Below are 26,048 nucleotides of genomic sequence, written 5' to 3' on the forward strand. Positions count from 1 at the left end.
TCCAGCAGCTCCCAGCAAGGCGCAGCTTGAGATTTGGCACCTGTTAAGAGGGTGGAATGTGGAGAGCTTCCCCCTGCTCACTCATGAGAGAACAAAAACTGCTTGGACACTTAATACTGATGTGAGGAGGTCACCCTTCACCTCTGTCTGACAAATGCCATGTAATACATGAATTCACTAATTGATTTTAATTGCATAGTTGCACAGCAAGCTCAACCAAAGTCCATACAAACAATGATGAAGATGGTTATGGAATAAGACATATTTGAGTTCACCAAGTTGGGAATATCTACAAATGAAGTATCAGCAGTAAATAACTTTACTCACATATACATCAGAATAGAATAGAACTGCACTGTCCCGTCAAATTGTTTGGAAAATTGTTTTTAGCCCACCAAAACATAAGCAGCACTAAAACATGTAACAAATAGTAGCACAAAACTCCCACAGAAATACAAACGTAAAACTTAAAATAAAGTACAGTTTGATATTCAAACCCACGACTGACATTGATCATTACATATGCACATCTTCAATGTCTTCAACCACTGTAGCTTAAAGTGTCCAGCACAAGTTCACCAAGAAGCCACCAAGCAGTAACTAGTCTATATTCATTGGAGTGGATAAGTGTCTCTTCTAGCGACCTCCAGAGGCCACGTTGGCTTGATGACGTTTGAGGATACTAATGTTCAACAGTTTACACTATTTTACACCTCCATCAACTGAGTCATCTCTGCAGAGTAATTCAGAAAACGCTTCATGAGTGGGGATCTTCATAGACAGTTCTTCTGACCTTTCAGATCAATAGACTCACTGATGGCTTGACATTAGGGGGAAATCGTTATCAATATTAACTAACACACTGTTGAGCCGTCATGGTGTGGTGGGTCCAACTCCCTAAATGAAAGGGTGCACAACTGATGACCCGAAGCACACTGGTACAAGGTTTCACCCAGACTGGAAGAGGCAGCATAAGCCGTGATTGTTCCATAATACTAAAAGTATTATGCGTTTTCTATTGGTATTTTCTATTTACTTTCTATTATATGAAACTTGTTAATGCTGACATTTTTCTTGAGTTGAACAAAAAGACCATAGACATTTAAGTCAATATTTTTTTCTTCCAGATGGTTAGAAGCATCTTCAGAACAGCTGAAGGTATTTCAGTGTTGTCAGTGTTGTTATTTATTTTTCACAAAAATGGAGGCTTACAGTAACTCTGTGAATTGAATACAAAGGTAGTTCATGAGAGCCACAAACTGGGGCCTGAGACCGCACAAAGCACCACATACTATACTGTGTATTGTTTCTTATTCTTTCCCACAGCTGAAGTTTGCTGTGTGGCAGCATGTCGATAGTCTACCACAAACAGGTACAGAGCGTTAAAAGAAAGAAAGGAGAACATGTGATCAAACTCAACTCTGTCTCACTCTGATTCAACAACCACAAGACCTGGTGCTGTTTGATGGGATCCCAGGTCATATATAAATTACGTTACTTCAATAATATACTGCCCATTATATATTACATTTAGTTGGATCAGTTGGTCATATCAGAATATTGAACATACTTGCTCACACACTACAGCACTCTACACAACTCAGTCCAAATCTGCTTTAGAAAGGAGCAGAAGTTCTTTTCTCAATTTTACAGTTTATTTGAAAGAATTGCGTAAGCCCCTTCATGGAGAGAGGGATATGGCTCATCTTTCTCAAGCTGCAGATCAATGTTTGATTTTTCTGAGAAAGCAGGATAGGAAAACAACCGTCCTGGGTTTCCACCTCAGACTGCAGGAGTTAGGCTGTATTGCTACAATACATTTATGTAACAGAAGAGGATGTGAGGTTCAGAACATTTCTCCCCGAGAGGTGAAAGTATCAAACCATGAGGCACCAAGAGGTCCAAGAAATAACCCAAGGGATATATTGTATTATGTTCCATTATGTAACACACTTTGTTTGTATAAACTGACCTCCTTTTTGTGTGGATGAACAAAATCATTGAAACAAAATGCACAGGCCAGGTGAATGCACCTTTTACAGATCAGTTTGACGATGGAAAGTGTACGCAGTATCCAAGAATAACAGCCTTTCATTCTCCATTTACAGGACGGTTGAATTCTCTCTCCATCTCTTTCCACTGACAAACAGATGCACAAACAAAGACCTTGAACTCAGAGGGCAATGATCTCTTTAAACGAAAGACACTGGGAGCAACAGAATCGATTTTTTTTCCCCCTTAAACTTATTACGGCATCGACAAGGGGGATAGGGGAAAAAAAGAAATCTGAGACACAATGTACTAAAGATAAATTACAGGCTGATACAAGTGTTGAAAACAAAAGAAGATTGGAAGATGGGTTTAAAAAAAAGACTCATTAATTAAGAGTTCTGTAGGTTTCTGCATGTCGAGTGTTTTTTTGGTGGGGCGTCTTAACTCAGCCTGAGAAACCCCAAAATAATGTATCTTTATACACAGATCCCTATAATTACATACAGCACTTATCTTGCACTGATCATCAGTATGAATAAACAGCAAAAGACTCCAATGGATTGCTTACGTTATTGCATAAAAGTACCTCAAATGAATAGACAGAGAGCACCAGCACTGTGACTGATATGGTGCTATCAGTGATTATGGGGTTGAGCAGGAAGCAGGACATTCAACCTCCTGACATAATGTGTGCTAAGACCTGCAGAAACTCCATTTATCTAGAATGACTGACGGTGTAACATAGTCCTGGATTCTGGTTTTCCTGCTTTGTGTCACTGGGCAAATATATTTTCTGTGTCACCTTCAAAGGAAGATTAGAGTGCAAGGTCAATGACTGAATCACAGGAGCTGAAAAATATTTGGTGTCCGGCTGAAGATAACCTGAGCAGGTTGAATGCCAGTCAGGACAAGGCATTTAACAGGTTTCCTCTTGTGGAGGGGCGTCCTCACTACAACGCCTTAAAACGGACAATAGTTGAACAGAAGACATGCATGCAGCAAAGCTTTGAAGAATGGTTGGATGAAGTATTCAATTAATTAACTATCGTGAAAGTAGCAATTCTACAGTATAAAAATACTCCTTTACAATTAAAGGTTGTGCATTCAAAATTTCACTTCGGTAAGAGTAGAAGCAACAAAATGTACTTAATGTACTCAAAAGCAAAATAACTCATAATGCAGAGTGGCTACTGTCAGTGTTATACTATATTATAGTTTTTTAATACGTTAAGCAGTACTTTAATGTTGTCATGTGGTCAAGGTGTAGCACATTGTGACTTAATAAACTTCTGGTAGTTTAATCTGTAACAATGGATTATGTTTTATTAAACTGATCATATGTTTTGTTTTGCAGACAGAGAAGAATGTCTCGTCTGCCAAACTCAGTGAAGCAGGTCAGTTCTTCTAAATGTTGAATGAGGATGTCTGTCTTTTGTGGGAACCCTTGCTGTTTCTTCTAGTTTTTTAAAATGTCTGATAGTCACACAGCATGAGATTTTCTATGCTCAAACCTTTGGATACAACACCTGCATTCAAATTGTCCCTCGAGTAAAAGCAGAGAAGAAATTTAAGTGACACCCATTTTGACTTTAATCTCACCAGATAAGGAGGTAGCCGATAGATGTATAGGCACGAGTCGACTAAAAACATAGTGGAGAATTACAGTAGCACTAGCTACAGTAAGTACAATGTTTTGATGGGAGTATTTTTCTGTTTACCAGGCAAGAAGGCAGCCAGTGACTGCAGCCTCCAAGCTGCAAAAAAGATCCAGCTGCAGCCGTTGACCAACCCTGTGGAGAGTCCGTCAGCCTGCTTTAAGCTGCTCTCCTCAGACGACTGGTAAGACGCTATCTGTTAAACCAGATCAGTGATTATTTGATCTTACTTCAGGGCCTTACGTTGCAGCGAGTAAGTCTGACATTAAACCTGTCAGTTTAACATCAATACACTCTGCCAAAAGCTGTTTTATTAAACTTTGGTGAGGAGACGGTAAATGTTGTGAGCTGTGGCTTTTATCGGTTGGTGCATCTCAGTAAAGTGTAAAATTGCACCTGATTATACTTTCCATTTAAAGTTGGTGACAGTAGCAGTTTAAGCAGCAGGTGTGTTAGGACCATTTGTGATGTACAGTGTGGTTACTTACCATAATTCTTGTCACGTAAACTTAAAGGACGAAATAATAAGCACTAACAATTTATTTTAATGAATGAAATAAAAAACAAATAAGACACACACAGGTCTATGTGGGTCTCAAAGGTTTAAATATCAAAAGTAAAAGTAGTTATGTGTTACACAATCATATTGTTGGATCATTATTGTTGATGTACTTCATATACTTATTAGTTTAATCTGTAACAACGGATTATATTTTATAAACTGATCATGTTTTGTTTGTCAAAGCTTGAAGCTTTAAGAGAAAATTACAATATTTCTCTGAAATGTAGTGAAGTAGAAGCAAAATTAGGATAAAACAGAAATACTCAAGTAAAGCACATAAAGACAGTCTGTCTGCAGTAGCTTCTAAAAAGCTATAAGCGTCTATGCTGTATATTTAAGAGATGATGCAGTTCCAGTAGATAGAACAGCAAACTGTAAATAAGTTAAGATGAACAAACATGCAGGAAGCCCCGTCTGAGTGAGAAGTACTCTGAAGATTTCAACAGAAGATCCTGTTCTTTAGCCACTATTAAAAGAAGTCCCAGTTGATATAGACCATTCTAATTTACTCCATCTCTTGTGCCTGCATGAATGAATAAAATAGACTATTGTAGTTTAATATCAGAAATTACCAACCACCTGCATATTCCACCAGGCATTTTGTCCAGTTGCAGGTTTCATTATATATTCTTCAAGAATTCAGGAGTGGAATTTTGCAATGCATCATTGTAGTCTCAGTAGTATAATTCAAAGGTTTTTTTTACCCACTTAGAGAAATGAGAAGCGAGTCAAGATATACATATTAAGATTGTTTTTTGCTATGCAGGATGCACACAATAGACTTCAGTCTGTACGTTCTGAGTGACCGTGTTATTTCCCTACTTTAGCTTTTTAATAAATTACAAACTGCACTGTAACTAGAGGTTCTACATCTTCAGGTCTATTGATATGATGAAGATTACGCCTCCTCCTTAATAATACTTTCATAATTTGTTAAATAACATTTCTGCCATGGGTGATAAAGTATGATAAAGACCATCATAAACCACTTCTTTCATTTATTTTCTGTATAAACAGACAATATTTTTGTAAAAACTGTACATTTATTTTTAACATGCCGAGACAAAAAAAAAATGGCATTAAGATGGAAGAAAAATGTAAACAAGGGAAGTAAATTTACTTTGTCTATGTACAATATATAAATTATAGTATCTTCCATCTTAAGCCTCCATTACAGATTTGTTCTATCATCTGGTTTAACCAAGTTGACAAAAGGCATCACACAGAGTGAAATCAATAAGGGAGATCGTCTCTTTTGCTTCACTTCACTTCACTGGTCATTGTTGATGCAGACATGGTGGAGCTCCCCTTCATAAACAATCAAATCATCTTCACGACGATAAATCACTTGAGCTCGAGACCGACGACTCATTCCAATTCAGTGAAGCGAGCAAACATGGCTTTGCGGACTGCGTCTTTGTACGTGTCAGAAGCAGAGAGGGAGTAGTTGGTGCCTTTAGTACCAAGTCCAGCTCCTTTTGTTCTCAACTGTGCCTGAGGAGGAAAAACACAAACTTTACAACTCAGCTAAAGGTAGTTTGGAGGATTATACAGTTGTTGATGCCGATGGGTACCGGTGACTCCCCGACAACACCAGCTGATTGTCGTTTACCTCGATAGGCGTAGTGATTCCCTGCTGGTTGCGGCCGAGACCTTTACCCTCCTTCCATCCCATGGCCTGCAGCATTTTGTTCCCAATATTGTCACTGTTCAGACCGTCTTTAGTGGGCTGCTCATAGTTACTGCACACAAAAAGGCACATTTTAATGCTTTATATATATTTCAAAAAACACACAACTAGAGCTCTGCAGGGACCGACAAAAAGCATTTTACTCAAATTGGGGCATTAAAACAAAGTTCCTTACATGACGGGTGTTGGTTGGCTGAACTTCTTCTTTTTGGGTGCTGGAGGTTCAGGGATGCCATATTTTTCTCTCCTCTCAGCCGCACGGTCTCTATATTTCAGCTAATCACCAGCAGGATAAAAACATTTTAGTGTTTAAAAAGCAGTCGCACTAACAGCGGGAACACTTTGACTCACTAGCAGCTGGTTCATTCCGTATTAAGACGAACCTCAGTTTCTTTTCTCTCCAACTCTTCCAGCTCTGCTTCGGTCATTTTGGATCGGTGGAGAACCTCCAGGTTTTTCTTGGAAAGACGAGATGAATATCTCAATGAATTATTGGTCTTTTTTTTTTTATTATTCATTTTAGGCCTGAAGACAATATGTGTGATGTTACCTTGTGAAGATCAGAGAGTTGCTGATGTCGAACTAGACTCTCTTTGTTGGGAAACTGTCTCCTACACAGCAAGCAGGCCAACTTTGTCCAGTCGGTCAGCTTGTCCTGGCTTCCATCCCCAGCATCACAATCTACTACCCCTTCCTCAGGGTCACTGTCTCCACTGTAGGCTGCCACAAGGCCACACTAAGCCCGCCATGGATAGACAAAGGCAGTCGTAAAGGTTAATATAAACACATACATTTACAACACAATTAGCACATTCACAACACAATAGCTTTGAAAATAATTGCTTGAACACGACAAAGGATGTAGAAAACACTCACCTTGGAACTGTTGACTGAGCTGGTTGGTGGCTCCTCCTCGGGGCCTCTTGGCACCTCTGGCATGAGTCTCTCTAGACTGCCTGCCTGCTAAAAGAAATAAATTTAAAAAAAAATCAATCAATCCATTTAGGATATTGAAGTCTAAAGCTCCCACATGTAGTCTCAGAACTTTGTTTTTAGACATTATCCCACTGGCGTACCTTCTTTTCAAACAGTATGAAGCCAGCATCAGCAGCGGCTGCCTCCTTCCTCTCTTCTTGACTAACAGGCTGAAAGCCACCCCTGAAGTTGTCTTTGTGCTTGTTGAGACTTTTAGCCCACCGCTCCATGTCTTTAGCAATCTGAAAGAATCAAACCGGTTTGAACACGAGAGCTGGAAGTGAAAAATATTCAGAAAAGGCGACACAGAAGGTGAAGTAGACGAAGCCACATGCTTTTAAAAGACAATATGTTCTGATGTGGAATTCATATCACAATACCTGCTGAGCAGTCTTGCTTTTGGGCTTTTCCTTTTTCTCCTTTCCCTCTTTAGGTTCTTTGCCGCCTGCTGCCGCGTTATCATTTAGTGCAGCATTTGCGTCGGTTGAGGCGGGTACGTATGTCTGTTTCTCACTGTCCCAGTACAGATACTGCTGGGTCTGAGAGTTGTAGTAATACTGAAAAGCGCAAAATCAAAACATGAACTCCTGTGACTCTCACCAACATGACTCACATGTGGTGGATGTGCACTACTTACATGAGTGTTTGGGTCATAGTAGAGGCCAGTTTGAGGATCATAATAGAAGCCAGAGGACTCATCATACTGATAGGTGGACGTGTCAGGAACTGTTGAACATAAAAACATACCATTATTAACAATTACTAGAGAAACTTGATAGATTTCCATGCAATTAAAAAACAAACATTTTAGTTTCCAATATTACAGAATCATTGATAAATCAACAAGTGGTCCCAGCCCTACTTCTCACTAAACTTTCCCACTGAAGGCATTCTAAAGGCTGGTGCCTTCTACTCCTTTGAGCTCTAGCAGTAATAGAAAGTAATCTCAGGTACCGCTACATGGTCCACATATTCAGTCATAGACTAGTCGTTGCTGTCTTGTATGAACGGCTTATTTAAACTACAGGCAGAACCAAATTCTCGTGTCTCTGTGTTTCAAGCTGTAACAGGGAAAACGCTATAATATAACAGATGTACTTTACAGTGACCTCAAGAGGATGATCTCTTTATGTACATCACACTTCAACAGGACAGGTGATAGGGGATCTAGTGTGCTCATACCAGTACTGGTGTCAGCTGTCTGTCCTGAGGCGGTTAATGTACTGGCAGCAGCTACAAGGCCAACAGGCACAGAGCCTGAAAGATGCCCCGTGTGCGCTTTAGCGTCCAACTGCTGGGCAAGTGACAATGCCTGCATGTAAAGCAATGGTTATTTAGAGATTGTAATAGCATGCATTTTAATACCACAGAAGCACTATAGCATAATTAGACAATTAACAAAAAAGTGCATGTTACCTGAACAGCAGGATGAGTGATTATATGGGGTTGGTAGGCTTGTGCATTCTGTGCCATTACTACTCCAGCTGGAATCTTTACACCCGGGGCAGCTACAATTGGAAACACAAAAGATCGGTGACAATGTTTCCAACAGTTAACATCACTACAAAAACAGAGTCAATGTTTTACTTTGTTCAGAGTCGGTCTGTGCTTGTTGCTTCTAGAAGAAAAGGTTTACTTACAGCATTGCTTTAAGAAAAACAGATATTAAGATAGACGGAGACAATGAAGTGAGTGCTGCCTCGCTTGCTGTGTGTGTGTGTGTGTGTGTGTGTGAGAGAGAGGGTGGACTATTGCAGTGTTTCTATAATAATTTGGATGTCTCCAATGTCACGTTACAAATGACGCGTTGAACTATTCGGTAGAGCCCGAACAAATTGATTGCTCACTTGATTTGTTGACATTCAGCGTTTTAAAAACTGCATTTTCACTCCAATCAACAACTTAACTCCCGCACGCACCTGTGATACACGTATGGTAGTCTAGCAGAACCATTAATTACCTTCAGAAAACCTCAATCATTGCTTTGAATGTAAAAAAACAAGAATTTGATACAACTCTTATATCAGCCAAGCTTACTTCCCACGACATGCAGCAACAGACTCTGCTGCATATCAAATCAAGAGCTTCCTAAATGAACAGCCAGCCACTCGGGGCGTCCAAAATATTTTGGCTCGACTTTTGGGAAGCCGTCATGCCGCTGAGCTTTCACGCTACAGCTGCAAAAAGCTTTTGTTAATTTTCCAGCTGGAGTCCAGATTAAAAATGAATTCAGATGAAGAACCTAACTTTAACTCTTATTTTGATGCAAAGATGAGGAGGAATGTAGCAAAACATGGAAGTGAAAGCCATACTGTTTATTTAAATGTGAAAGTGCAATTAAAATATTTGGTCCCTAAAATGAATGAATAATTGTGCAAAGAAAGTGTGATTCCAATATTGATCAAATATAATCGCGATAATCATTTGGGCCATGGTGCATTGGTGCGGACGTACTAAATACAAACTGTAATATTTTTTTCCAATACTATTACACAATTAAGAGTCCGTAGCTGCACCAACATCTATTTAACGCCCAGGAGACACTGTCTGTGTGAGCAGGGCATGCGTTTGTTATTTCAGCGCCCACGTGAACATGCAGATCCGGTACAGCATCTCTTCTAGAGATTCAAGGTCCAGTTCATTTTTTCCCTGCATGCTTTTCACACACCGGGCAGTGAAAATGATCGGTTGACAGTATATTGGCCGTACCAGCAATATTACTACAGTTTTGACGACTATGTCTGTAGAACATGTCACAGACAAGAAACAAGTTTCCATTTCTAAAGAAAAGCTGTCTAGAGCCTTTCTGTGAACAAAATCCCTTCATTTGTTAACACAAGGCTTATATTCTGAAATATTTACAGGACAGTGTTGTAGTGGCTCCATAAATGGAGTACCGGCTTTGAAGTGTAGTTCAGCTAAGCAGCCGGCATACATCGTACACGCAGACAGTGTCGCTTTGACGTAAGGCCTGAAAGCGTTTCATACCTCCGAGTATCCCGTTTCCCTGGGAGGTGCTGGCTACCGCTGCTTGCTGGTAGTACGCCTGGTAGTCCTATTGAAAAAAGTAATTTATTACATTTATTTCTCTGTGTTGTAGTCTTCTATAGGTCCCACTAGATTCACAAAAAGATGTGAAGACTGAATGCATCTTTAAACTAAACAAATTGAAAGAGATTAGAATGCATCTGCTCTTAAATTACAGTTAATCAGTTACAACGTTTGCTTCATTTGTTCGACTGACCTGTGACATCGGCAGATAGCCTTCTTGCAGGTAGCTGTACTCTGACATTCCCTCTGTGCTCTGCTGAGGCTGAGAAGGTAAAGCATACGTTATGAGCCCGTTACGCTGACGCTGGGAGATCATAAGTCACAGGACGTTGACAGGAACTGGACCTACCTGACTTGAGGACCACTGGGCTGCAGCAATGGCTGTGCTGGCCACAGAGAAGGCACTGACACGATTCCCGTCAGGGAGTAAAAGGTCCCTAAAACAGGCAAAGATTGATTCCCAACTTTAGTTTGAGTGTTGCTGTATCTCAGACGATATGCCAGGTAAATCTTTTCCCAAAAATCAATGCACATTATACACTATTATACTCACTTTCTAGCACTCTTAGCATAATCCACCCCAATTGTTTTTCCATCCAGTTTGAGAGGCGGCTGCAGTCCCTGTAAGATGGTTAGCAGCTGAGAGGCCTCCTGTGAAAAGGATATTCAATTGTAAGTGATATGCAGGCATCAATGATAGCAGGTTCATTAAAGAGAAAACTTAAAGACAACCAAGGAGTACCAGTAGAAAGCCCAATGGAGGCCCCTGATAAGCAGTTATAAATGACGACGCTAAATAACAATAAATTGAGACAATGTAATAATCTCTTTTATATGTTAAAGAACATCTTACTAGAGGAGAGGACAGCTGTACAAAGGCAAAGCCTCTGTTCTGGCCCGTCTGCTTGTCCTTGATGAGGCGAATGTTGTTCGGTGATAGATTAGCGTACGGTGCCAGGGATGTCAAGATGGCTTCCACGGTGGCCAGAGATGCAATATTTCTCAAGATGATCGCTGTGCAGGTCAAAAGTCTATATTTAATAACAACCTACCATGGATAGGGACACTTTTCGTTCCAAACTGATTAGGACGTTGCGTCTATAAAAGAGAAGTCCTTACTGTCGCCATAGAAATCTCCGCTGGGTTGAGTTTCGGAGACTCCAGTGTTATTGCAGGCTTCACTTTCTGTTGAGAGAACAACAGAGAAGTAAGAGGGGCATTAACAGAATGTTCTGAACTGTGTAATTAGAAGAATTAAAAATGGGGTATACGGTGAGAATTGTCAAATCGGGTCACTGTGTTAAAAAGAGTTAGTATTTACAATATCAGCCTATTTCATGAACTCCATTGTGTATTGTGTTTTGTCCCCATTTTGGATTATTGCCATGTAGCAAGAAAAAAAAAAAAGGCATGCTGTTTTCAATCTATGCACTCTACCTACATCGGACTGTTACAACACTTATGAATCCATATCATATGGTTTACTGGGCCTCTACAACACCAACAAGATAAACTTTGCTTTGCATCCCAGCACTGTTGACTCAGGCTGCCCAGATGTCTGCAGTCAGCGGCCTCTGGTTGATTTAACTACTTACCGGCTTTGGCTGCTCCACACCTGAAGCACTTCAGCCTCCTCCGGAAATTGTACAGGCCACACTGCAAGTAACCGTTCACATCATTTTTATTATACACCTACTAAAGCCCTGAACAGTGCTGCCTCAGAAAACAGGCAAGCTATATTGGTGCAGCATACCATACTTACCTGAGACACAACCTAACCGTTAACGCTTATTCAAATGTAGATGCACCACAGAATAAGCTGACTGCAACAATTGTAACTTGTGGGCCTAAAACATGTACTTATAGGCCCGTGTGTGTTTGAAGTGTTCTGTAGTAGCATTTTTGGGATATTGCGGCCATGAAACCAAGACGGATCATTAACTTACAGTGTTGCAGAGCCAGTCTTCATACTTGTTTCTGGGATGACTGTAGTGCATGTCCACGATTTTGCCTTGGATGGTCAGACGTTTCTGAAAGAGGATGACAAAAGTCACTCAAGCATTCCTGGAGAGTGTCAATCAATAGAGCAAGCAGTGTTGGAAGGGAGAGGAGGGGGAGAGGGACCCCCAACAGACAGCCTTTGTGTTAAAGACAAGACAGGCACATGATGTATATGTGAGCGTGATGTATAGAGGGGTTTAGGTGTTTGGGACCCGAGTGCTCTGGCTGAGCTGGAGCAGAGTGTACAATGTGACCCTAACAGACATTTTGACTGCTTTAAAGAAAAAGAAAGAAGATTAAAAAAAAAAAATGTCCTCTTCTAGTTAGAGGTAGGCTTAAAAAGAATAGGCTGAGCTTAGATTCAACTCTGAAATATCATTGCAGATGCATCAGCTAACAGCAAGGTAAAGATAGTGTATTCATCGTCTTAAATGTAGATTACTTCAGGAGATAACCTCAAAATATGAGTCTAACCGGCAGCTTTTATGCTACTGCCATTATAGTTAAGTAAACAACATATTTGTTACAACATTAAGTTGTAACTCATGTATATTATAAACTCTACTAATATACAAATCAAACCTTTTGCTCTGTGGCATACAATCCATGAGGTTTAGTTTTTTTCGTTTCCACACTACTTATACAATGCACTATGGTTGCCTTTTGAGTTATTTTTCCAGATCCCCAAGATTAAAACTAGACTTGGCGATTGTGAAGCAACCTGATTGGTCTCCATCCATCGGGTAGCATCTTGCAAGTGATAAAAGTCCACGAAGGCGAAACCACGGCTTATACCTAGAGACAGCATTCAAATATAGACGGGAGGCGTGTTAGTTAAGAGTCCATGGGCATATTATTCAAACTCTTCCACAAACTGCTTCACGACCCAGGCCCTGTTTGGTACACAGTAGGCCACTCCTTAGGAGTTTTACCATAGCGAGAATTCCTGCTGAATAGTACTTTTTGAAACACACTCTACAACAAAGTGTGTCTGCCAATTAACCTTTGTTTAAACTAGTATTGCTGTTCTTACTTACCTTTAAAAGTTCCACAGTGAACTGAAATGTCTTAAATCAACATTTTTAAACTTTTTTTTAAGTACCGTGATAATATTCTCTCCTAGCTGCTATGGGAAAATGGGTCTGAATGGAAGCAGATTTGCCCTACGGTCACAGACTGGGGGGGAGGTAGAGTTCCGTCATATATCTAGTTCTCACCTGTTTTCTTTTTCATCAGCCTGACATCCACTGGCTGCGGCCCTTCCAGTTGGTCTATGGCAAAACAAACCTGAACATTGTGCAGATGGGTGTGTTAATATTATGATTTCAATCCCCCTCTATTAAGGCATTTCATCTTACAGAATGAATAGTGAAAACACATTATAAACACTAAATGGGTTGCATATCTGCAGAAGAAAACTAAGGACGTACATTGTCTTCAGTGACATGAGGAGACAGACCCCAGAGCATGATGGTCTTGCTTTTCTTCTCGTCCCCAGGCTCCCTTCTGTAATCCTGCTCTGGGTAGTCGCCATCGGAGTGACAACCATCTTCTGATCTATCACTATTACGTCGTTTCCTTTCTCTTTGCTGAAAATAAATAAATAGATCACTGCATCAGTTAGGAGTGGATGTCAACATACAACAAAGTATGTTTGCTTATATATTATACTACCATTGTAACTCAATGACATCAGAAAATAAGAAACTACCTCTGGACTGTCTCTTGATCCTCGACGATCTCCTTCAAAGCGATCACTGCGTCTCTCTTCGCCCCAGCGGCGCATGTTGTGATCACGCTCCTGGTCCCTCTCTCTTCTGTCGCGCCATTCTGATTCATCACGTTGTTGTTCAGAACCATATCTACCGCTACGTTCTGTCCGACTAATCCTATGCAGGACATTGAGAGGTAAAGCAGCACATCAGTACAACTCGTCTGCAATTGCACAATATTCCTTATACTATGACTCAATCAGATAATGTTGCATCAGCAAACTCACAACATAATTCCTTGATTGACAGTACATAAAAAAATAAGCCTGACACTGTGTATTTCCTTTGTTGTAGGGGCACTGTCTCAAGTATGGTCAAAGATTTACACTAAAATGCTTCAACATGTACAGTGGTTGTTGCAGTGCTTATACTTTAATATACTTTTTTTCACATTTTATAAAAACTCAAACCATTAACTGATTCCTAAATGAATGTGATGTGGGCAGAGATAAACTAAACAAATGTGCAACAAAGTAACCACAAAATAAGTTAGAGGTGACAATCTCATTTCAGAAGTTGGAAACATTATACAGCACTGACATGCAACTTTCTCTCAATTTTGAGAGCACAATGACTAGCTCCATTAGTTAGGCATACATTATACTCTTCTTATATTAAGGTAATTCAATCATTTTAATTACATTGTTTGGGACCATGAGGAAAATATTAGGCGACGTTTTGTTTAACAGACTAACTCTACGATGGAATGGCACACCATTCCAACGTTAGGTTACACTTCAACAAAGTGTTGACTGAAATGACCCTGTCTTCGGAGAAAACGTTACACAACTTATCTAGCGTTGGCCGTTAACTATTTGCAGCTATTGCAAGGCTAACGTCAATCTATACCAAGTCACAGGCGGGTGTTCTAGACGCCATTAAACGTTAGTTTAACATTCGCATAGCGAAAAATAAAATGAACGCTGCCATTTTAGTTAGCCACGCCTACCATGGCGAACAGCGCTAACTACTAGCTACTCACCTTTTATCGGCTCCCATTTCTCCCAACTGCGCACACACACACCCGTGTCACGACTCTAGAAAATACAAATGCAACACTGCGGTGGTTTAATTGTTTAACAACATTGAACAGTTCCACTACAGTCGAATAAACGTTAGCTGGATTACAATGCGCAGAAGCTAACTGCTTGTAAACCATAACATGTATCCGGTCTAATGTTAACAAACAGACAAGTTAGGTGAGAGAAGCCATCCATTGTTTCCGTTTGCAGTCTGAATATACAAGAACTCACCTGTATAGTTTGTTGAAAATGTTATCACCCACTAGTAGTTTTTCAAAAACGTATTTGAATAACCGTCGGAAAGACAATTCATCTCACGTTCAAGGACTCTTCGCAACACTACCACGGTCCCTTCTTTGTCCCAAGATGCATTGGTGTATATCCCGGTGCATTATGGGAAGTGAGAACATTTTGCACTTTATTTGCCTCACAGGCAGCACTTGGTCCTTGGTTTTTAGTCTGCCTTCATCAGGTTCTGACAATTAGTTATGTTAGGGATTGCAGGAAATAAAGTTGTCGTTACACTTTGTTATAGCTATTTGTCTGTCAGCGTTAAAGGAGGAGGCATGCTACCCGAGCACAAATCGATGTGTATGGTGTTTTTTTTAAAGTGCTGCCTAAGGGAAACGTTCAACTACTTCACTTTTCGGCCATTTTACTGGGTTATGTAGCTTTTCAGATTTACAGTAAACTGTTTTGTAATAATTTAGTACTTAGAAATATAATGATTTCACATTAGGCTTTTAGTAGGTTGCCTTGTATAGCAAATTGCATTAAGCTACAGAACCTATGTGACTGCTAAATCACCCTTTACTTTTCAATGTGTAGCTCTTCTCAGGACAATTTTAATTTCTGTTTGTAGTCTTCAACCTGGTCACGAAGCCATACTAAATCCCACTACTAAATTACGGTTCATACTATATTGATTTCCAATATTTGTCATTCCAGAATTCATGCCAGTGCGTTGGAATCTTGCACTTTGTCCCACAAATCCTGTATGTTCAATAACAATTTGAATTGTCAAATATCTTAGTGTTTGCTGACCATCTCTTACCTGTACAATATCACAATACCTACTGTGTTTGTTTAGCTTTGTTAAGCTATAAACTGTCAATATTTCCATCTTCCTGTTAACTTTTCTAGTCTGTTTGAGCACATCGAGAGCTACTGAGCATTAAATCCCTTGAATGTGTCAACATACCGAGTCAATGAAGTTGAATCTGACTAAGATAAGGTACAACAAGGTAGTTATTCAGTATTTATTACAGTATTTAAATCCTGAAACATCACCAAACAGTTCACTGTACAAGCAGGTCCTCAATAAAGATGACTACACAATTTTTTGTTCAAGTTGGCACACAAGGATGTTCCCCTTTCATAAATCTCTAAAGTGGTAATGACGATGAATACAACACAGAATGTCAAAAGTTGCACTGATACCGATCCATAATTGAGCTCCACAATTTTTTTTCAAACCATTACTTTTGGAGCGTTTTTTTCTTTTTTTTTACATTGATGATTCTTGAGTCACTGGCACCCAAGACAGAACCATATCTTCTATACAAAAGTGTCATGAGGCAAAACAACACAAAACTCCATAAAATATAAAAATGGTCCACATGGTCCCGTAAAAAGGAGGATGGAATCCATCACACTTATTCCAAAAATCAGGGAGGGGGATGAACAGGTAGCTCTGGGGTATTATGAGTTCCCATGATGATTTCTAGGTCAAGGTCTCTCCTTTCGTCACCTGTAACGAGACAAATAATCATGGAATATTATCTCTTTTTGAAATATTCAAATAGAAAAATGCATTGGGATGTATACATTACAATGCAGTTTACTTACTCTCGCCTCAATATATTCAATCCTCCTCTCCAAAGCCGTCAGCTTCTCATTGAGGGTGGCCAAGCGTGATCGACACGACATATCTGAGGATACATTATGTAGAACATGTAACGCCAACCATCATCAGTCACGACATTTCATTTTAAGAGGCACAGCTTGTCGATTATGACAACAACCACGTTCACTCGACAACATTGAACAACGTAAATGTTACCAGCTACACTTTATCAGAGATCATCATTTAATTTAAGGTTTTTTTTAGCTGCTGCTGGTATCCGTTACTGACAGCCGAGCAGACTAGTGTTTGCTGTGGCCTGACAACCAAGCCGTCTCAACACTTGAATCCAGTAGTCTTATGATTTTTGACACTTGTTAGGCAACGAACACGATATAACAAGAGGCGAAACTAAATGTAAGGCACCAAACTGCAATCCTTCCCCGAGGAAACAATAACAAGCTCAGAGCTAACGATAAAGCTAACTGCTAGCTGCTAACTGGGAGTGGTCATTGAAAGCATCAACATCAATGCTAGCAACAGCAGAACAGCTAAGCTAGCTAGCTGAGCTAGCTAACTAGATCTAGGTTAGCTATCTAGACAAGGTAACGCTATCCGCAAAAGTAATCCTTTCCTCAGACTGGTCGTTACAAGCTTACCAAATGAGTTAAGAAAGTCGGCGATTTTTTTGATGCTGCTCGTAATAACTTCGATATATTCTCGATTCGCCCAATCTTGGTGAATCTCTCTTTGCACTGGATCTTCCTGGCCAGCCATGTTGGACGAGTCGTAGTTCAGCGTAGCGTTCAGTCAAGGAGAGCCCCCTGCGTTCAACCAGGAAGCACAGCACAGACGAGCAGAGTGCTGCTGTTGTTGATTTAAGTATATTGGTTATAACCACAGACTTATTAAAAATATATATTTTTTTGTATTTACATACATGTATGCACTATAAGGTAACGTGGCATAACGTTACATAACGATAATACGCCAGCGTTACGTAGCTAGTTCAGCTACCTACCTGTTCAGGTGAATGGGCTGACATGCAGCTGCCACTTAATTGTTTTGCACCTACAGGACATGAGAATTATACTCGTTTAAATTTATAATATCAAACCGGCCAAAGATGTCATCATTGTCAAAACTATCCAGATTGTGTTCACACCATAGGCTTTCAAGTAGTGCATATACTTAGAAAGCAGTACTTTTAAAAGACTACCTCAAAATAAATATCTTCTTCACTGGAAATACTGGAATTGTGTGTGTATGTATGCAGTGTACATACATGACAGTAGCACTTTATTTGACATCACATGTTTATTTCTCCTCTTCAAGTCTACCCAATGCATGAGTTATACAGTCAGGCAGCGTCAGTCTTTTACATGCTCATCAGAAACTCCCCACGCAAAAAAGGTTTCAAAGAGTGACTTCATTGAGTAAATAGGCTGAATAACCAGAGTGTACTGCACTGGATGCGTCACAACGTTGCAATTGACTTGTAAAGGTGGAAAAACATGATGAAATACCCAAAACAAACAGTAAGGCCACTGATTAAAGTTGTTGGCCTGGCTGGTCATACCTGATATCCCTTACAGCCACCCACAGCGTTACTTGACCCTCTTCAATAGCTTTTTAATATCTGCCTCAATGTCAATAGTGAGGAAATTTCTGCTGTAGCGCTTGTAGGGCTCTCCATCAGGACCGACCAGGAACTTCTCAAAGTTCCAGGAGACATCATTCCTCCTGACGGGACTCCAAATGATGAACTTTGGATCAGTCATGAGAGCCATGGCATCATCACAGGGGAACGGAAGCTTTTCCTTCAGGTACACAAACAAGGGGTGGGCATCCTCTCCATTTACAGTCACCTTCTCAAGGAGCTTGAACTTGGGTTCAAAGGCATTCCCTGGACGGACATACTTCAGAGACCTTAGGATTTCATCATTCTTGCAGTTCTCCTGTTATAAAACGACAAACACATAATACATTACAGATGGACAGTATGCAATCAGTTGCTTCTAGTTTATACTGCTTTATACTTCTACTCCACTGTTGCATTTCAGAAGGAAGTACTGTACTTTTTATGATGTTTATCTGACAGCTGCAGATACTGCTCATTTTGCAGGTTCTGAATTTTACATACAAAACCTTTGATCAAGTTATAACATTTTAGACACAGTGCGCTACTTCTCAATCTAAAAGAAGCCTATAAGCTCCACCTCTACCAAATATACAGTAGGCTATAATGCTATTAGGCCTTTCATCAATGCACTGACACATACATTCTGCTACTTATGAGTACTTTTAGTACATTTTTCTGGTACAACTTGATGCAAGTAACATTATGAATGTAGGACCTTTACTTGCAATGGAGCATCTCAACCCTCATATGGGATCCCCACTGACCCCACAGATATACCTTTAGTCATATCTCAATGGTGCTTTATCCTATCATTCCAATTCTCATGACTTTGTCAATCATTTGTTCCTAAATAACTCATATAATTGTTTATTGTTTCTGTTTTATTAGTGCTTTTATTTAAAATACCAATGTATTGGGGTCCTGGGGTCCCAACAGTCAAAAGCACCCCAAAATGCAGTTGTAATACATAACAGAATAGATAAATGAAATGTTAACCATGTGTTTTATTGTAAAGTATCTCACACTATCAAGGAGGTAGGGGCACTCTATCAGCCATTTTTAAGGGGGCAGACACAGATGCAGTTGACAGGTTTCTTCATGTGACTTCCTCAAGTATATATGTATTTTGGTTTTACCCAATATGCTAATTAACTGTATTTTTCCAGATAACTTTATTTATATAACATAACATAATATAATGTTGAAGAAATACATTAACATTTTGCTGTGATGGTTGTTTCTTACAGTTTATTCCCAGTCTGTCGTCCTTGGTTGGTATGATGTGGGTTAATGTGATATTGCATTTTTTTTTTACTGCAGTAAAAAGCCTGTTACATATATAAAACCAGTGAAACTGTTTAACTGTTCAACTTCTTAAAGCACACTGAAAAGACTCATGTAGGCTCATTTAACACAGGCCTCCTTCAGATTGTTTTGTCCTATGATGATCAAGAAGCACGCATAAGCCTAGAGCAAGACACATCAGATTGTGTTCTAGTTCAAATATGTGAATAGTATCATTCACACGGGTCCTACCTGATGTCCAAACTGATTACAGGGCACACCCAGAATAACGAGGCCCTTGGTTGAGTACCGACTGTGGAGCTCGTTCATCTGGGTATAGTCCCTGGTTGTTGTTCCTCACAGAGACGCCACATTCTCAATGAGAACAACTTTACCCTTCAGTGCAGAGAAACTGAAGCTTTCTCCAAACAGCAGTTTAGCACTCAGGTCGTAAAATCTCCTCACATTTCCAGCCATTTTCGATAATTCCGGATGAATCACAAACAAGTCGAATAATGAAAAAACGACTCTCGGACTTTCTCTGTTTAAGCGGTTCAATGTCAACAAGTTCCCTTCAAGTCCAACCCTCATATGGGGAGGGGCAGATGTCAAACAACTCTCAAGGCTCGACTATTTCAAATTAATGTAATTCCTCCCCCACTTTTTATTTTGTTGTTGTTGTAATATCCATCATATTTAATCCCCAAATAAATGGTCTCAGGTGTTATTTTTGCAATTCTTCTCTGACTCACAAGGCCATTCAAGGAAGTAGCTTGCCATGATGCATATTAATTATTAGCTAAATATGGTAAACGAGTTAAACCATTGTCCAGCCTTCTACATACAGTCCTGATTACGTTGCAGAGCCGATGCTTTGCACATCTAAAGTTCACTGATTTGAGCTTCCATTCAAAATGACAAACATGAAAACAATAATGGGCGTCACAATAATGTGGTTGACCGGTTACAAAAGTTTGCACTTATCAACGATTCGTCACTATGCGAACTGCACACTCATTCAGCACCAGTATCAATCTGGATTTAGAAAATGTTTTCGACATGGACATGTTTTCTTTTAAGAGTTTTACAAGTTTGTTTGTGACAGAGTCCCCCCCCCCCCTCCTTTGGTCGGCCTGAATGGTACATTCCAGGAAGCACCGTGCAATGTGTAATCTGTGGGTATTTTTTAGTGCAATTCAAGGACAACTGACAACGACCAAATACTTGCTTGAAAAAATGTTAGCCTGTTAACGCTAGAGGCAACTGTAAGAAGTGTGTGAAGGGTTCAGAATAAGTTAAATAACGGTACCTGCTCCGAGCATGCTGGACTGGGTCAGTCTGTGTGTGGCCATCAGCCTGTTGATGAGTCTTCTCGCTGGTTACGTTTTGTACTCGGGACTCCTCACAGACATAACCGTACTGACTGGTTCTCCTCCCATAAAGAACATCACATTCGTCTACAAATTCAAACAAGGTCCATACCAAAAGAGCGGGCAACTTTTTAAGGAGTCTCACAGTATTGGACCAAAGCTGTCATGTATCGGAGTGTTTTATGATGACCCTAAAAAGGTAAATATTCACTAAACTTGCTTGAACAGATGTTTCTTACACGCGTGTTTTACTTCACTCAATATTTTAGCTTGAAAATAAGGCGGATTTTACGATGTTAACTAGGTTGTTTGGTCGACCGCTAGATGGCGCGAAAGCCATTCTCTTAAAACCAGTGAAGCGATCGAAGGTGAATTCTCACAAGATAACAGTTGGTGTTTAATAAAATAATTTCATTTATCCAGTGAAATGCATATTTCCCCCAATGAATAATAAGTTTAGTTACATTTCATGTAGTCATGACATCTTGTCTGTCTTCTTTATTGACTTTTGGCACTGACAGATTGTTGTGTTTTCCAGATAGTATATACATATACATATAAATGTAACTATATATACATACATATGTGTACATATATATTTGTATATGTATATATGTGTGTATATATATGTGTGTATATGTATATATGTGTGTATATGTATATATGTGTGTATATATATATGTGTCTGCTAGTCTGCTGGCTTCTTTCAGAAACATCCTTGTGTTAATTCGTCATCAGCAGCGTTATGGAGAGAGTCTCAGTCAGACTGGTGTCGTGTTTGTGATATGTTTTATGTTGGAGGTCCACAATGCAAATCAGCCACTATAGTCTACAGCTGTGAAGTGTTATAGTGTATTTATTAATCATCAAACATATTCCAAAAAAACAACTTTCCAGGTTGTATTTGATTCACCCTCTCTGACAGTCAGATGACTATAGCTTGCATTGTTAGCTTGGGGTTTTCACAATATTTATTTAATTTTCACCATTTTTCCGTTTCATAAATAAAAAAAGGGTCAAAATGTGGAAGCTTACAACACTTCAGTGAATGTGACTGAAACTCTTGCGGTCTCTTCTAATGTCACACTAATGCAGATAAAAACACAGTTACTAAGTCGGATCTGTCTGTGAGATGTTTTCCTACATTCCGAACCGTTCCCTGTGTGAACTCCATCCATCCCCAAATCTCAGTGTCTATAAGCAGCAGGAAATATTATCTGCTGGATCTGTTTTCCTACTACACAATCCTGCTCACTCTCCGGGGTCTCCGATATCATGCAGTGCTAGTTCCCACTTTTCTTAAGAGGATCCAGCTTGAGTTGTGTTTTCAAAAGGCTCTGCCCAAACAAAATGAGAAGGAATGAGACAAGGAGTAGCTTAAAATGGTTGAGCAGTACAGTTTGATGTGCTGTGTGGAGGGTCCGGAGGTTCAGATAACAAAAGGGGATCTGTAGAAAACACTACAGCAGGATGTAGAACACCGTGTGTAGCTGGCTGTTAATGACCTCCGTGAGAGGATGCATTGGAGAGCTGGGACGTAAATGAGATTACATATCATCAATACACCTGAATATTGAATTAATCAGTTAATAAAGAAAACTAAATAATAATTTAATTGATAATATAATTATATTTAATAATTATAATTATAATTTAATTATTATTAACAGTTTTCATAGATGATTATACAGAGTTGTGTTTCTGCTATTGAGCCTCCTCTTATTGATGTAAATGGAATGGACAAAATAATAAAAACATCAGTACAGTACAATTTACCGGCACCACAGACTGCAGCCTCCCACATGACCATACAGTTGAATCGACTCCTCTCTGAATTAGTTTCAACAAAAACTGAGCTTTGAAACCTTTATGAAGGTAGGATTTATTGTAGGGCTGTTGTGTTGACATTGACCTGGTGGAAAAAGTATTTTTCTGTGTTTGTCAACAAGTTGAGCTTTCAACCAAATGGATACACATGTCTAAAAAGGTCCAACAGCGTCCGTACTCTTTTAAAGTGCACTACAATTGTGACTCTGTTCTATATAAGTTCCATTGAGTCTGTTCTGTCCTGCTGTATTGTGTCCATGGTTTGGGACCCTAAATCTCACCGTGTCAAAGTGGCCACCAAAGATATTGGGGTAAGTCAGCAGTGGCTTTCTGACCTCTGCTGCAGGCAGGTCCTGAGGAAGGCCCAGACCATATTGGACTGATTTCAGCTTTCAGGCCGTAGATACAGAGTTCCTGCTCATTGGACTAAAAGATACAAAGTACGTTTTGTTTGCACGGTAATTAGTTGCCTGCATTCTCACGTGTCTGTCTTCTTTTGAAGGGATCTCATGTTTGTACCGTTTGTCCAGATTGTTGCATTATGTGTATTTATGTAAGTGTTTGTATACCTGGCTGCAGCCACATTTCCCTTGGTGGGATAATAAAGTTTCGCTTGACTAGCTTTTGTAGATTAGTTTATTCATACAGTTACAAATTAGCAAGTGGAAGGATCAGTCAGCGTCTTGCTTGGCCATTATTAGTGCGTCTTTCTTCCCATGTTACATACGTTGTATTTTAGTAGAAATATCGTAGAAGGAAGTGCTAATAGTCAGAACCAAACGTTGTCAAATATTGTCAACTATGCTGTGATATCACCTTTGTCGGCATCACTCAACTCTAACATTTGTACTGTCTGTCTCTGAAATATGATGATGTCTGCCTTTTTCAGAGCTGCCTTTCAACACTATAGACTTGAGTGGCGCTACTTAAACCCCATGCACGACAACCTGATGGAATGTAACCAGAGTTTAGTGGTGAACTCTGGTCCTCAGCTCTGCTTCAAAACACTTTTGTTATGCTCATCCTCTTTTTTTTTTTTCTCCCAAAGCTGGCAATTAAGCTAGCAATGAGTTCCTCTGCACAGTCACAGCCAAGTCCTGATCTAAGTTAAAGTAATTGGCGTAATGATCTCAGCTCATTAGCGTCCGAGCCTCACGATGCTATTCAGCCCCGGCGTCAGGAGAACCGGAGAGGACTGGTCCTCGCTGTCTAAATAGTGAGACTCTGTCCATTGACATTTGCAGTGAGAACGACTTTCAAAAAGTGCAGCTTGACAGAGCACAAGTGTCGGCGCGGCTATAGTCTCATCCTCGGTTTTCTTTCTCACTTTTACCTCCTTTAATCACTTCCTCTGGAGAAACAAAAGACCTCAACGAGGACTCAAGTTGGTCTTCAGACGGTTGCCATGGATACAGGGCTGGAGCAGCTCTGTCTGTTCCCTTCAAACGGCGAACAGATATTCTGGGGCCCCACTCACGAAAAAAAACACCTCTCCACCACCAGCCTCTCCACAGCTTCAAAGCCAGCGGGGGTTCCCGACCCACTGCTCCCACTTCACCTCTACCCGGCAGCCCCCCCCCCCCCCCCCCCCCCCAACCTCCCCCCCTCTGAGGGAGGCAACAGGGGTGGACCGTGTAGTTTTCTGTCAAACTTGATATTTCGAGTAAGCGATCGGGGTCAGGGTTTTTCTTTTTTGTTGCGGTCCTTGAGACATAGATTGTCTAAATAAAAAGCTGTGTGACAAGTGGAATGGTGGGGAAGTGACACATGCGACTGCCCGTCCTCAGGGACCCATGTTTTGGGTCACGATACGATGAAAGCTGTGGGCTTGTCTGCTGAAGCAGGGGGACTGGTCAGGACAAGTGTATCTGTTCCAACGTTAGACTTTTTTTTTTTTTTGCGGTGAATGATGAAATAGTGGAAAATCTCTTCGATAATTACCCATTCAGAGAGTCAAATGTGAGCCTCTCTGAATGCGAGTGCGGTGCTTTGTATGCGGGTGAAGATAGTTTTCCCCTCTTACTTTGTAACAATACCGAAGTCAATTCAGCCGCATGCACAACAGAGACACAGCCAATGTTCCTTCAGTTGGATTTCGGAAACTTTTTGCTTCAGATGTGCTGTGAGTGTATTGAAGAAACCTCAAAAGACAGCACACTTGTGTCTTGATGAGTGCAGAGAAGAAAAACAAAGATTGTGGACAGAGGCGTGTGCTTTTGGCGCTGGCTCTTTGATCTGGACTATCCCTGTGATGATTAATAGATCCACTTGGCTCAGATTCCCCACTGTGAGCCCCCAAAACATCCAAAGTGTCGAAAATATCCTCATGTGTAAAATCTCCCAAATGCACTTTTAGTACTTACAATTGTATATATATATATATATATATATATATATATATATATATATACTGTATATATAAGACATTAACTGGATATTTTAAATCAATGTCTTTTGTAACATTTTAAGTGTTTGACGCGTTCTATTTTAGTTTGTTCTGCTCCACTGAGAACCTGACTCTTCTTTTGACTTGAGTAACTATTGAGATGTTTATTTAGGGATTGTGAACATTTGATGGAGATCATATATATTTTTCTGTGAGTATTGAATTTGTCCTTCATATCTCCACTTAACATCAAAAGCATTATATGGTACGAGGCGTATGGGATAAACAAGGCATGGTGTCATCTTTAAAATATGTGCATCCTGGAGTTGTATGTGTGTTTGCTGTTTCATGCGTGACAACAATACCAATTCATGGAGGTAAAAATCTATAACTTACACCACTGGCAAGAGAAAACAATGCACGTAACATAAGCCCAGAAAGTGGCCTCAAGTTGGACTGAATGTAGTGTTTACTTCCCCACAGTCTGACTGGAACTAAAGATTACCTACCGGGTAATAAAGATGGAAACTGACAGTAGATAGACAAAAAGAAACCTGAAATAGGGCTGCAACCAACGATTATTTTCTTTATTGATTCTTTTGCAGAACATTTTCCCAATTAATCCATGAATAGTTTGGTCTGTAAAATGTTAGAAAGTAGTGAAACATGCCCATCACATTTTCTAAGAGTCCTTGTTGACATCATCAAATGTCTTGTTTTGTCCTACCAGCAGACCATAACACAGATGTATTCAGTTTACAATAATATAGAACAAGAGAAAAACATAAAATCCTCACATTGGAGGAGCTGCAACCAGAGACTGTTTGGGTATATTTGTTGCTTAAAAAATAACCTCAATCAATCAATCATCATACAATTCCAGTGAAATGTAATCCCAATAGAATTACCTGGCTAATTGATTATTTGTCTATAGAATCAGATTAAGAACTGATTGTGTTTATCAGAATTCATCACA

The 26,048-nt window shown here is 39.9% G+C and overlaps 4 protein-coding genes across 5 annotated transcripts in view; 1 reads left to right on the plus strand and 3 right to left on the minus strand.

Annotated features, from left to right (window-relative positions):
* Window positions 1–5,192: 5,192 nt before the first annotated feature.
* On the minus strand, window positions 5,193–15,086 carry rbm5 (RNA binding motif protein 5). Of its 2 annotated transcripts, none has more exons than XM_079157211.1 (25): window positions 14,952–15,086; window positions 14,681–14,735; window positions 13,638–13,815; window positions 13,357–13,515; window positions 13,144–13,213; window positions 12,648–12,721; window positions 11,872–11,955; window positions 11,521–11,581; window positions 11,045–11,110; window positions 10,779–10,939; window positions 10,479–10,576; window positions 10,275–10,362; window positions 10,119–10,187; window positions 9,863–9,929; window positions 8,291–8,382; window positions 8,057–8,186; window positions 7,512–7,600; window positions 7,255–7,431; window positions 6,976–7,116; window positions 6,776–6,859; window positions 6,450–6,635; window positions 6,283–6,357; window positions 6,075–6,175; window positions 5,822–5,951; window positions 5,193–5,703 (listed from the first exon to the last, which is right to left on the minus strand). In XM_079157211.1, exons 2-25 carry the CDS (start codon window positions 14,695–14,697, stop codon window positions 5,578–5,580), a joined length of 2,523 nt encoding a protein of 840 aa, XP_079013337.1. In that variant the 5' UTR covers window positions 14,698–14,735; window positions 14,952–15,086; the 3' UTR covers window positions 5,193–5,577. The 2 variants fall into 2 exon arrangements, with proteins under 2 accessions (XP_079013337.1, XP_079013336.1); XM_079157210.1 differs by having other exon boundaries at window positions 6,776–6,862.
* Window positions 15,087–15,965: 879 nt separating this feature from the next.
* On the minus strand, window positions 15,966–17,384 carry brk1 (BRICK1 subunit of SCAR/WAVE actin nucleating complex). Its single transcript, XM_079184093.1, has 3 exons — window positions 17,223–17,384; window positions 16,569–16,651; window positions 15,966–16,470 (listed from the first exon to the last, which is right to left on the minus strand). The coding sequence occupies exons 1-3, from the start codon at window positions 17,338–17,340 to the stop codon at window positions 16,444–16,446; spliced, it is 228 nt and encodes a 75-aa protein (XP_079040219.1). The 5' UTR covers window positions 17,341–17,384; the 3' UTR covers window positions 15,966–16,443.
* A 483-nt stretch (window positions 17,385–17,867) lies between these two features.
* Window positions 17,868–20,114, minus strand: LOC306715443 (glutathione peroxidase 2-like). Its single transcript, XM_079185816.1, has 2 exons — window positions 19,742–20,114; window positions 17,868–18,521 (listed from the first exon to the last, which is right to left on the minus strand). Exons 1-2 carry the CDS (start codon window positions 20,078–20,080, stop codon window positions 18,171–18,173), a joined length of 690 nt encoding a protein of 229 aa, XP_079041942.1. The 5' UTR covers window positions 20,081–20,114; the 3' UTR covers window positions 17,868–18,170.
* A 547-nt stretch (window positions 20,115–20,661) lies between these two features.
* The window catches only part of tex264b (testis expressed 264, ER-phagy receptor b), a 31,177-nt gene continuing 25,790 nt past the window's right edge, over window positions 20,662–26,048 (plus strand). The window contains exon 1 of the mRNA XM_079156780.1: window positions 20,662–21,058. Coding sequence (XP_079012906.1) covers window positions 20,810–21,058 — 249 coding nt within the window. The 5' untranslated portion in view covers window positions 20,662–20,809. The remainder of the gene's footprint in view (window positions 21,059–26,048) is intronic.

Source organism: Pholis gunnellus, assembly GCF_910591455.1.
Source record: "Pholis gunnellus genome assembly, chromosome: 3".
In the NCBI taxonomy this organism is placed as follows: domain Eukaryota; kingdom Metazoa; phylum Chordata; class Actinopteri; order Perciformes; family Pholidae; genus Pholis; species Pholis gunnellus.

Excerpts from the sequence above, each read along its gene's own strand:
- brk1 (XM_079184093.1), bottom strand. The coding sequence starts at position 17,340 with ATGGCTGGCCAGGAAGATCCAGTGCAAAGAGAGATTCACCAAGATTGG. Across the intron at positions 16,652-17,222 it reads CGACTTTCTTAACTCATTTG|ATATGTCGTGTCGATCACGC; the intron begins GTAAGCTTGTAA and ends ATGTATCCTCAG. Across the intron at positions 16,471-16,568 it reads TTGAATATATTGAGGCGAGA|GTGACGAAAGGAGAGACCTT; the intron begins GTAAGTAAACTG and ends GTCTCGTTACAG.
- rbm5 (XM_079157210.1), bottom strand. Across the intron at positions 11,582-11,871 it reads AAGACTGGCTCTGCAACACT|TGTGGCCTGTACAATTTCCG; the intron begins GTAAGTTAATGA and ends GGTTACTTGCAG. Across the intron at positions 8,383-9,862 it reads GGGAAACGGGATACTCGGAG|CTGCCCCGGGTGTAAAGATT; the intron begins GTATGAAACGCT and ends TTCCAATTGTAG.